The following is an 11,827-nucleotide window of genomic DNA, read 5'->3' on the forward strand; positions in this document are numbered from 1 at the left end:
CGACTGTGATTGGTCAATTTCTTACTCTTACTTCTTACTCCGTGTATTGTAGACGGGCCTTTACTTAAGACGATCTTGAAATAAGAATCGACTATGAATACCGGCCTTAACCAGTCTTAACCAAGTCGTTCAAGTTGGCTATTGGCCAACTTCACCGATTATGATTTAAGATCGCTTAGAACTTCTGACTTATTGCAGAAGGGCTATCATGTAGACAGTGGCTTAGTTTCCACCAGGGTTTAAACCGGATCAAAATGTAAGAACCAACCAATTACAGTCGAGTATTCCCCTGTCGTTCGACTGTAACAGGGGAATACTAGACTGTAGTTGGTTGGTTTTTACATTCCGATCCGGTTTAAACTCTCGGTGGAAATAGAGTCCTAGATTTATCAGAGAGGCGCAACCGATGTTATGCATTCTGATTCGCTGTTGCAATCTAACCAATTGCATGACTTGGCAGCCATTTATAGTACTAGTGACATATTTCTATTTCATTTTATCCTATACATTCTATCTCACATTATCCTACACATCTTATCTTGTTGACATAGTTTAAAGGCAGTTTCATAGCATGTGAAGGCCATGTTTAGTACTCTTTTTAGCACCTTTGTCATACTGACTTAAGCCGGTTGCACCTTTTTGATAAATCTAGGACTCTAGGTGGAAACTAAGCCAGTGGAGTATATAGAGTGCTTATTGGCGTAGTCCTCCACTGTCTACATGACAAATTTTTTAACAATTACTCAACAACGGGTGGCATCCAGTTGGACACGGCTCAATTGGACACGAGCCATTCACAACGCTTGAGACTACAAAGCTCCTAAGCACCGGTCGCTGTGATTGGTGGTGTCCAATCGAGCCGTGGTCAATCGGGATCACCCCGAATAAGCATAATTGGTTCTTACCTTTGGATCCAACCAATCATGTTTAATTGTTTGGCAAGTAGATCTAGCCCGCTTTGTCAACTTGAACGCGCCCAATGTTAAAAGGTAAATTTTCACGAAATGCTCTAACCGGCTGTTTCAGCATTAAAAAGGACCACGTGACCAAAATGGACGCTTGATATTCGTCAATTTTGACCACGTGATGCTTTTTGTCGCTGAAACAGCCGGTTTGAACAGCTTGTGAAAATTTACTTAAATAAAGATGAAATCTTATAATAAACATTTTATTCACCTCACTCTTGCTTCTATATACCGATACATCCATGCATGTTTGACGGTTCTACATATTAACTAGTCTGTGCTTTTTAACAGCCCAAGGGAAATGGCAGCACTTGCCGGATTGGTTATTTTTTCACGTCGCATTGTCGCGCACGCGCATCGAGAAATTGCGACCTTTATAGAAGTTGTAGACGATTTCGCAGGTGGCTCGCTCGCTGCTTTGGCTGAGTCGAATAGTCGCAGTTGGACTGCAGTCAGACGGTCGAAGGTATATCGTATGTTTTTTGCGTGTCCATTCGACTTGGCGGTTGTGTCGTCGTTGACGATAATCTCATCGGTATTTTGCGGAATCGTTAAACAGTGACTTTCTCGGGCTCGAATTTTTATTCGTGTTGATAGCTGCGTGTTTGCGGTATCAATATCGTCTAAAATATCGTTGAACGGGAAGTGCGGAACAAGAGTTATCGCCGGTGGCTCGGGAATCTTCCTGGTGCTTGGCGGCCGCGAGAGACCTCGTCCCGGATTCCCCGGCGGCGACGCTCGCGAGCCCCGGGCGTCGGTTACTCCGGTGCACGCCAGGCGAACACACCGACCGATCAGCTGCGATCCTGCGATCGGCGATCGGCGATTGACGACCGATTGGCGAGTACCCGGCCCGGCAAATATTGTTGCGACGCGGCGCGTCACGACGCGTCACGTCGCGACACAGCGTGACGCGTCTCTTGGCGTGGGTCCGACTCCAGTCAACGCATACGGAGGTATACCCTGCGTATATACGGTATATATACGCCATCCCTGAACTGAAAGGGCCGACGAGACCGCGAGGGGAGAAGTAGGGGAGCTCGCGGCTCGATTAGCCTCGGTTTGCGCGGAGGAGAATTATGAGCAAGCGACGTTTCCTACCGTGCGTCCGTTGTCGTTGTCGTCATTGTTATCACTGTCATCGTCATCGTGGTTATCGTCCTGCGATCGCCGGCTGTTCCACCGCGATCCAAGACTTTTGACACGAGTGCATCAACCGCGCGAACCACCGTCGTCGTCGGAGACGACGCTAAACCGCGCAGCTGAACGATCGCGATCGTGAGGACTATTTTCGAACCGGAGCAGAAAATGAACGGCTTTAGCACCGGTGAGGAGGATTCGCGGGGCGCGGCGGATCAGATCTGCTGCCTCGTCGACGAGACTGAACGATGCTCCCGTCCGGCCGGCAACGCGTCTTACAGCAAACGTATACAAAAGACGGTCACTCAGCGGCGGCTGAAACTCAACTTGGATCACCTGGTAAGCATAACATGGCAAACGCGCACGTCCGCCAATTGCCGCGAACGCCGATTCTCTCTCTCTCAGAACCACTCGGAAGTCTCGAGGAAACGTGGAACTCCAACAATGACTTTCCACAAGTTTTGTAAAAAGAGAAAATTACATAAAATATACGCGCTCTATTAGGTATATTATTTTAGGAAATGTTATTAGGAGAATTTCACTGGCGGCTGATGCTAATTCAAAAAATTTTTTTTAACTAAAAAATCTTCGATTTTTAAGAGATTTTTTACTGTCGGAAATTAGAGGTTTTTATGGAATTTTATCGTGCTAAGGGATTTTTGGAAATTTTACTTATTTTTATTTCCTTCTGAAAACATTGTTTTTTTTTATTATATTTTACTTAATAATATAAAACATTGACAATCGGTTAGCAATAAGTGTGTATATATTCACGTACTTTCTTTCAGAGTTGGGCATATATTTGAAATACTTTTATTTAGAACACACTATTTGTAATACAAGCATATTTTGTATTTTTTATTTTAGCGCATCACATAAAAATATTACGTATTTTGTATTTAAAATCGAAAGATTGAAAGTTTTTTGTATCTTGTAATTTAAATAATAAGGTTGATTATCAATGTTAGTATTTGAAATACAAATTACAAAATACTTTCATAATCTTTTGTTATTAATACTAAAATATAAAATACAAAATATTTTTATATGCTCCCATGAAATACAAAATACAAAATATTTTCATGTACTCTGAACAAACACAAAATACAAAATATAATTGTCTTACCAATACTGTTTTTCAAATAAAAGTATTTCGAATACATGCCCATCTCTGCTTTCTTTGTGTTCATGAATTTTTATAAAAACAATCAATGACAGTAAAACAAAACAAAACACTTAGCAGAAGAGATAGCTATATTAATATTATTGTAAAAATTTCGTACACTATCTTATAGGTTTCGTGACTCGAATTGTAGGAAATAATAGATATGATTTCGTGAAATTGCTATCTTCTGCTAATTTACAATATACAATTTGCATTACTTGCACTTCAATTTATTTTAAAGCTCATTTGGAAAATGTTCTTTCTTATCTTACCTGGAATTATGAACAAAAACACCTGGAAAATCCGGAAATTCTTAAGAGTATTTTTTTAAGATTTCTGTAAATACCTGTAGCTGCAATTGATACGTGATTAAGATAATTCGATTATTGACATTTATTTAATTATGATTGTATTTAGTATTGATAGAAAAATATAACGGGGAGATAAATGAATAAGAGCCGATTGTTTTATTTTCAGATAAATTGTGTGATAATTTATCTAATGGATAAATAAAAGACTAAAAGAGTAAGAGTACGAGAGAGTAAGAGAGTGAGCTAAAGTTTATTGAAAGATGGAACAACCCAGCCTAAATAAATTATTTGTTGCAATAAAATTTATATAAGTGAACATTAATGCCTTCCGAAACTAAATAATAAATAATTTAAAAGATGGAGACTGTTAGGAGACGAGCGTAGAAAATGATCGCGGATTATTCAGTTGACAAAATTATATTCATCAAAAATATTATTAAAAATATATTTTTAATAATTACCTTTATATTATTATTATATACGTTGCTTATTTTTCCTTATTATTTTAAATATAATTTAATTTCGTGTCTTTTTTTTGTTTTTACAAAAAATAGTGCACTTGGCGCGAAAGACATCAGAGAATCGACACTAAATATTTTGAATTTCCAAAAAATTCTTTTATAGATCGCGACGTACTTTTGTAAAATAATTACTTTGATATAGTATTATATACGCGATAAGATATCACTTTATTCGAAATTTTTCGTTTGCGACGAATTGACATTTGATGAAGTAAATTTCAGAACGACACAACTTCCGGTGCAAGATATCGATGCAAATTTTGCATTTGTGTATGATAATTATTGCTATTCTGTTATATTCTTTCTTTATGTATTATGTACAGGCACGACACATATACATCTGTGATTATCATAAGCAAGTGATCCAGTGCGCAAGAACCAAACAGCAGCAGCAGCGAAGGCGCAAGGATTCCGAAGAAGACTCGGGTGAAACTGACAACGACGTCCCAGAAGTTGATCTCTTCCAACTGCAAGTCGGTACTCTGAGGCGGTACAAAAGGCACTACAAGGTTTCTACCCGACCAGGTCTTAACAAGGCTCAGTTAGCAGATGTAAGTATAGTAAAATTATTTTCTATCTAGCACGTGCAATAAATATAACAAGTTATTAAATATGTGTATATACTTATATATATATTTATGTATTCAAATTATATAATTATAATCGTTATATAAATTAAATTATTTGTAAAAAGCATATATAAAATATATGTATTTTAGGATGTTTCAAGATATATAAAAACAAATAGATAAAATGGAAAAAATAGATAAATGAAAGTTCGTATTCACACCTCACTTTTAGCGATAAATGCATCATGCATTTAGCATATGGTTTACATTACATCTGAAATATGCGCACACTTATCGATAAAAATAAGGTGTAAATATGAACCAAATAGTTTTTCTTCAGATCTTTTCCAAATGACTGTTAAATAAATAATAATAAATAGGTTTATATCATTTATTATTACTTTCAAAAACAAGAAAACAAAACATACAGTGAAAATATGATAGAAAATGATAATAATTACCCTTCTGAAAAAACGCAATATGTTTGTTCCTAGATATGTTCTTTGTATCCGAATTAGTTGCCGATTCTCGGAAAATATTCCATATGAAGTATTAGGAAATCTATATACGTATAATATATGCTAGTAAATATATTTTCATAAATATTTATATGCGATATTTCTTGAGAGTACAGTCCCTAGTGTCGTATTTAAAATAGATATATATTTGAAGTTCGCGAAAGTGCTGTTTAAACACACCCGCTTATATCCATAACATGGATCATGGATCAATTCAGGACAAAGAACAGGTCTATTAATTCAAGGGCAAGGGAAGGGTATTGGAAGGGAGAAGCTCCGCCTTGTACCGCCTCCGATAAATGTTTCGTCTGCACCTAAACCCAATTCTTGGTTCTCCTATGAATTCGTTTTGCATTCGAATTCAACAATGCCATTCGAATTTTGAGTATAAATGAAAGATTCAGTCTTTTCAGCTAAACTTCTTGCGTATAGGGGGGGGGGGATTACCTTTTCCTTCTTTTATATTGGAGAGAAAAAAGAAAAAAGATAAAGATGCAAGAAATTCGGCTACAAAGAATAGGCCTAAAATGAAGAATTCCTATATTATTTTTCTATTACATTTTCACTGTATGATGCTTTATTATTTAATAACTTTGATACTAATGAGTAAAAACAGTTACTTCTTGACATTATCATGACAATTTAAAAAAATAATGTATCATAAAATTCTTATTGCAGACTCTCATGAAGCATTTCAAGACCATCCCCGTCGTGGAGAAGGAAGCTCTAAGCTTTTTCATATATACAGTTAAGACCAATGCGAATAAGTTAGACCAAAAGAACGGTTTAAGTAGCAGTGACACGACGTAACATTATGTGGCAAAATTTTTCGTGTAATATTAGTTATGTGATAAGTGTGTAATATCAATTTTTACTTGTTAATATGTATATGTATTTTATAAGATGTCCATTCGAAAAAGATATATATATATATAATAAAAAATAGATGTATATATAATATATAAAAATATAATATATAACATGCATATGTATATATGTGCTATGCCGTGCAGTCTAACATATATATACATATGTCAGTATCAAAATTTTGTTGTTATTTTACTTGCATTTCATTGCACTTCTCGTACATGTAGAAGCTGGCACGATGTAAAAATGTACAAAATGCGTGCTCGCGATTCCGTTTTAGAAATCGTGGGTGACGATATAATTTGGAAAAAGATAAGTGCGCAGTTTATTATTACGATCAGAAATAAACTTCTGTGAAATCAATGCATTTTTATCTATTTTACCTTTATTGAAAAAAAAAGAAAATACATAGAATATATGTTCCGTCGTTTCGGGAGCTTGATATAATTCCCTGATATATTTATATATCTATGCTTAAAGTATGAATATGTGTAGCGTCGGATAAAGACATGTATAAAGACCTCGGTTTTTTTTTGTTTTTTCTTTTTTACTTTCTATTGTACCTTCAACATGCTTATTAGCAATCACTATTATCGTTATTAACTCGCTTCTTCGATCGATTGAGCCTCTTGATAAGGATTTTCAATCTATCCTTCTATTTTGCCTATGAAGATGAAATAATTTGTGCGGATGTAAATTTAAAAACTCGTTAAAAACATTCACAGTGGGTAAAGAAATGTATGAACGTAGATTCGTCTTGAAATATAAAAAAAATATTAGCAAGTGTTGGTTTTTATTCAATAACTAAACGAAAAATAATAGGTACTTAGTTAAATATCTGTCAAAATACAGATGTATCAAATAATAAAAAATAATGAGAAACAAAAATTGTCTAGTGAACGAAATATTTGAACAACGAGATAGACAAAAGCTTTTGAACGTTTTATCTATTTATGTTTTGATTTGATAGGTTTTTCTGAATTGTTTGAAGAGTTTATGTTTCCTCAAATGATTCTTTTTTACAAAGATATTTTATTAAAAATTGTCCGTTTTCAACAAACTTCAAATTTAACAAATATAAAAAATTTTTAATTCTCTATTATAATTATTATGACAATTATTATGGTGCTGCAATAACTATGTTAAGAATACTAGGTATTGCTATATAACCATCCTCCAATTTTGTCCTAACAATGCATTTAATATTCCTATGCTTTGTATTATGTACTTTTTTCTAAAGCAATAAGTATCATCGACGTTCAATTTTTAAACAATCAATCAGTTTTGCAATACATACTTTTTCTTGCCCACTGCATCATCAAAATCATATTTCCGTTGATAAAATCAATTATTACGAGGTAGCGAGATTATCCTTAACAATCTTCTGCGATAAATTTGTCGCATGTTGCACATAGTTCCGTCTTAATTATCCAAATTAGCTTGCTTTTTCTTAATTGTTCCGGTTCATTAATTTCTTTCATTCACACGATTTCTTATGTCTCGGCGAAGCGATCTACTGTAACTCTACAATGCAATATAGGTGCATGGTGCATTATGTACGTTTCTTTTTTATTCGCGAACGTTATCGCTATCATTGCTTAATATTAATGCATTGTAATAGCATAGCAATTACCATTACTCGAATTATTATTATTCTTCTATCCTTAAAACGCATATAGTAAGAACCTGATTATTCGAACGCTCGATCGATCAAATGAATAGATTACATGAATAGTATAAGGAACGCTCAAATAATCATAAGCATGATGAAATAGATTTGGACAATGAAGATTCTATTGTGCTTATTACACATAGTTGATATATATATGCATGTATATATAACATATATCTTATATATAACTATATGTAAGATATAACTGTATATAAGATATATATCATATAATGCACATGTTAGTTATGTATATAATATAGCATTTTTGCATATGCGATATAGAAATTCATTACAAAATGGAACTCTTCTTTTTTCGAATTTGGCTTTTTTAGCATTCTAAGTATATAACCAAATTTCTGAGAGACAATTTCTTTCTTTTCCGGACAATATCAACAGTATACATAATATATACAACGATAATTCTAGGTTAGTAGTAAAACTCGCTTGTCTGTTGCAAGTTTGAACTCCATCTGCAGTTCTTGAATTAGAATAAAGTTGTCATCCTTGTCTGTCCCATGGATCCATATTATAATTTATACGGTTCCAACTTCCTCCGGGTCATAATTTTTGACTCTCTTGTTGTATGCGATGATTTCCTACATTAAAAATCGTTTCATTAAATTTGTGAATGTCAAGATAATCAATTACCATACATTAATGCAAATCAACAGAATATATTAAAATCGAATGTCTTTAATATGTATTTCGGTATAAACATACTCTTTCATATCGAGCTCTGTCTTCCTCCGCGATGGCCATATATTTGGATTTTGTCTGCAAATCCGTACTCATCCACAATTTTCCTAATTCCTTTGCGATGTCACCTACTCCCATTTCAGGGTGCAATTCTCTCATCTTGCCACGTAGTTCTTGGCAGAAGTAGAAAAATGCAGATCTATAACATATCAAATCACTATAAATATTATAACAAAACTTCAACACTTAGATATTGTTTTGTATCGACAAATTCTGTCTGGATTTGCAAAAATCTTCATTGATAAAATCATAGCAAAACGAAAAAGCGAAAGTTAATATTATTAACGCATCTTTGAGATATAATTCTTTGAAATATGTTTCTGTCTAAATATTATTCATTTTCAATTTAACGTACAATGCCCGTTTTGGTGCATCCTTGTCTCTATATCTCTTTGTTCCTCTGCGTGTTGGTCTCTCTGGCTCCTCATGCCCAGTGTAGTGTCTATCATAATAATACATTTTCTTGTTGTTGCAATGTGCATTACCGTCTTCAAGATGTACGACCTGTGAAATAGAATAGTATTATCATTAATTAAGTATAGTATATATAAATAAGTATTAACTCTCATAATATAATTAGAAGACATCATGAGGAACTTTATAATAAATTTTTCATTTATTTAATTAAATAGATCTAATTCAAATAACAATTTATCCCCTTTTTCTCTGATTATTTAAATTGTATTTTCTATATGGTTTAACTTTGAGTCATTATAAACTCAAGTATTTTTAAGGCATTGCATTAGTTGTCTCACCTCGTTCTTCACCGGTATTGTGATATAATTTTTAGAGTTATTAGTCCACTTTGTTTGATTAGTGGAAACATTGGACACGTTATTGGGTTTCATCACACCTTCTGCACCACACTCTACAAAGAAAATACATGAGTTATGGCACAGCCAAGACGAATTTACATAATAATACTTATTCCGACTACATACCTGGTACCATATTAGCCTGACCGACAATCATAGTCTCCCTCATTCCAGAGTTCAAGGAATTGTCGCCGGTCTTTGTAAGATATACGTTCTTTCTATCTGATGATTCCATGACTGTTTTGCTTTTGCACGATTCAAGGACTGTGGCGCAACTTATTATTTACCTGTCCACAATGATAACATTAAATTATTCTTTTCAAAATAATATTAAACCAATTCGAAGCAAAATTCATAGAAAAATCTGGAACAAAAATCCAATTTTTCTCTCGTCCGCTAATTTAAACTTCCTTTATATATTTAATTGTTAATCTACTATTTGTTATTATTACTGAGCGCTCAAACCAACGTTTGTTCGTTTTAATTGTTAATTATATAGCTATCGCGGTTCTAAATTTTTTGTGGGGGGAAAAGTGACGATCAGCCGAAGCTGAATTCTCAGCTGCGATCTCTCACGATCTTCCTCTTTTTCTCCGTCTGTCCGTCCGTATCTCTGAGAAGACACTTATTTCAAATAACGACAAAACACAAGTACGGTCAAGGGGAACAGATTGTTGATAAATTCCGTCCTTTCCCTCAAGAACGCCCAGGGACCGCGAGAATCCCCACGACTATGGATACGAGTCTCTCGTGGGACAGAGCTCTGAAGACTGATCGACTTCACTTTTTTTAAAGCGTCATCATTTTAAAGCGCGCTATCAGTTTACGACTCCATCCATTTCTTCCAACTTTTACCTTGCGGAGTCGATTGATCTGTCTCCGCCGAGAGGCTCGCGTAGCCGAAGCGTCGAAGCACTCGGCGTCGTACGGTCGTACGATAATCACTTATATCAGGCGTCGCGAACGCAGACACGCAACACGAGCGGAAGCGGGAGGAAGAGGAAGAGGAGGGGGGGAGGCAGCGGCGGCGGCGGCGGCCAGCGGGTTCGCCGTTCGCGATCGCGAAAGAAACAAGAAGATCGGTGGGTAGGAACGTGAGGGGGGGGAGAGGGGGGCGAGGCGGCGGCTATCGGGCTCGATTTCACGGATAACGGAGGCTATCGCACCTCGGGACGTACGAGCATTGTATCATCAGATATCACGGAGGCGATCGTGTCCGAGAAAGAGCGAGATGCATCGTTCGACGGAGAGAGACGGAGGGAACAAGAACGAGAGAGAAAGAGAAGGAAAAAAAAGAACAGCCGGACCCGAACGAATCGAATATGGTAGTTGCCGTGGCGTGGCGTATTTATATTGTTACGGGACCGTGCACGATGTCCGCACACGGAAACGCGGCGATTTTCCCTTTTTCTTTTCTTTTTTTTCTCTTTTACCTAGGGGTTCGCTCATACGCGCGGCTGTCGCATTTTTCGCAATTACGATGATCTGTGACAGTGATTCGGCGAGGTGCCCGTTACCGCACCTTTACGTCTCGATAATCGTCAACCGCCGTGTGAACTGTGAATAACCGACGCGTTTATGCACCTGCGTGTACTGAAAAACTGATACTGATACTGATATTCCTGATATATCTACGCCTGCGACTATGCGATGCTGCGATCGCGATACAGCGAGGCCGAACCGGATTGGTTAGATGATTTCTGGAAGAATCAGGATGGTCTCTCGCATATTCTAGTGATGTTGTGGTTACGTTGCTGAAATTCCTAAGAGTCAGGCTTTCCTATTGGATGTCAAGTTGACTTCTTGTCCGCCGGCTTTACATATTTTTACTTTGATTGTTTCGATTTTCTTTCTACTTACGTGTCTCCGTTGCACATGCGCGAGAAAATTAATATTATAAGGCCTGTTCTTTTTGGCTGAACCGGTTTTGCACCGGTTCATCTGTTTTCCTCTTCTTTCCTCCTGAAGAGAAAAGGAAGAAAGATGAACTGGTGCAAAAGTTCGGCCAAAAAGAACAGGGTACCTATCATGAAATATGTCGGAATGGATTCCGATCGGAATTATTCCGTTTTCCCTAGAAAACACAATAGAAATCTAGGGAATAATTGAATAATTCCGATCGGAATCGATTCCGACTTGTTCTGTGATAGGTACCCTGTAGCATTTCCCTAGACTTTCGTATAAGTTGCTTTTCAAGAATAGAGCCCCTGATTCTTCCGGAAATCGTCTAGCCAATTCGGTTCGGCCTCGCTCCCTCGCTGTATTGCTGGATTCACACTATCCGATTTTCGTCGTACGATGCTCTTCAACTAATCAGAAAACAGAATTCCGATGATACGAAGCAAAATCCATCCGAATCCTGTTTTCTGATTGGTTGCAGAGTGTCGTACGACGAAAATCAGATGCAGTGTGAATCCAGCATATCGCGATCGCAGCATTGCAGGCGTAGATGTATCAGGAATATCCTTTGACTATATACCTCTGGACTGCTAACGGCAGCCATTACTGGAATCCAAGATCTCAGAGCC

The 11,827-nt window shown here is 36.5% G+C and overlaps 2 protein-coding genes across 3 annotated transcripts; one reads left to right on the forward strand and one right to left on the reverse strand.

The window, feature by feature from the left end:
- Positions 1 to 1,414: 1,414 nt before the first annotated feature.
- Sap30 (SIN3-associated polypeptide 30) lies at positions 1,415 to 6,006 on the forward strand. Its single transcript, XM_018508877.1, has 3 exons — positions 1,415 to 2,444; positions 4,426 to 4,653; positions 5,868 to 6,006. The coding sequence occupies exons 1-3, from the start codon at positions 2,274 to 2,276 to the stop codon at positions 5,997 to 5,999; spliced, it is 531 nt and encodes a 176-aa protein (XP_018364379.1). The 5' UTR covers positions 1,415 to 2,273; the 3' UTR covers positions 6,000 to 6,006.
- A 1,999-nt stretch (positions 6,007 to 8,005) lies between these two features.
- LOC108762071 (uncharacterized) lies at positions 8,006 to 10,973 on the reverse strand. 2 transcript variants are annotated; one of them, XM_018508876.1, is made up of 6 exons: positions 10,155 to 10,724; positions 9,426 to 9,586; positions 9,240 to 9,352; positions 8,840 to 8,988; positions 8,449 to 8,623; positions 8,006 to 8,324 (listed from the first exon to the last, which is right to left on the reverse strand). In XM_018508876.1, exons 2-6 carry the CDS (start codon positions 9,532 to 9,534, stop codon positions 8,262 to 8,264), a joined length of 609 nt encoding a protein of 202 aa, XP_018364378.1. In that variant the 5' UTR covers positions 9,535 to 9,586; positions 10,155 to 10,724; the 3' UTR covers positions 8,006 to 8,261. The 2 variants fall into 2 exon arrangements, with proteins under 2 accessions (XP_018364378.1, XP_018364377.1); XM_018508875.1 differs by lacking the exon at positions 10,155 to 10,724 and adding an exon at positions 10,733 to 10,973 and having other exon boundaries at positions 8,007 to 8,324.
- Positions 10,974 to 11,827: the final 854 nt, after the last annotated feature.

The sequence above is a fragment of the Trachymyrmex cornetzi genome, unplaced genomic scaffold, assembly GCF_001594075.2.
Source record: "Trachymyrmex cornetzi isolate Tcor2-1 unplaced genomic scaffold, Tcor1.1 scaffold276, whole genome shotgun sequence".
Lineage (NCBI taxonomy): Eukaryota > Metazoa > Arthropoda > Insecta > Hymenoptera > Formicidae > Trachymyrmex > Trachymyrmex cornetzi.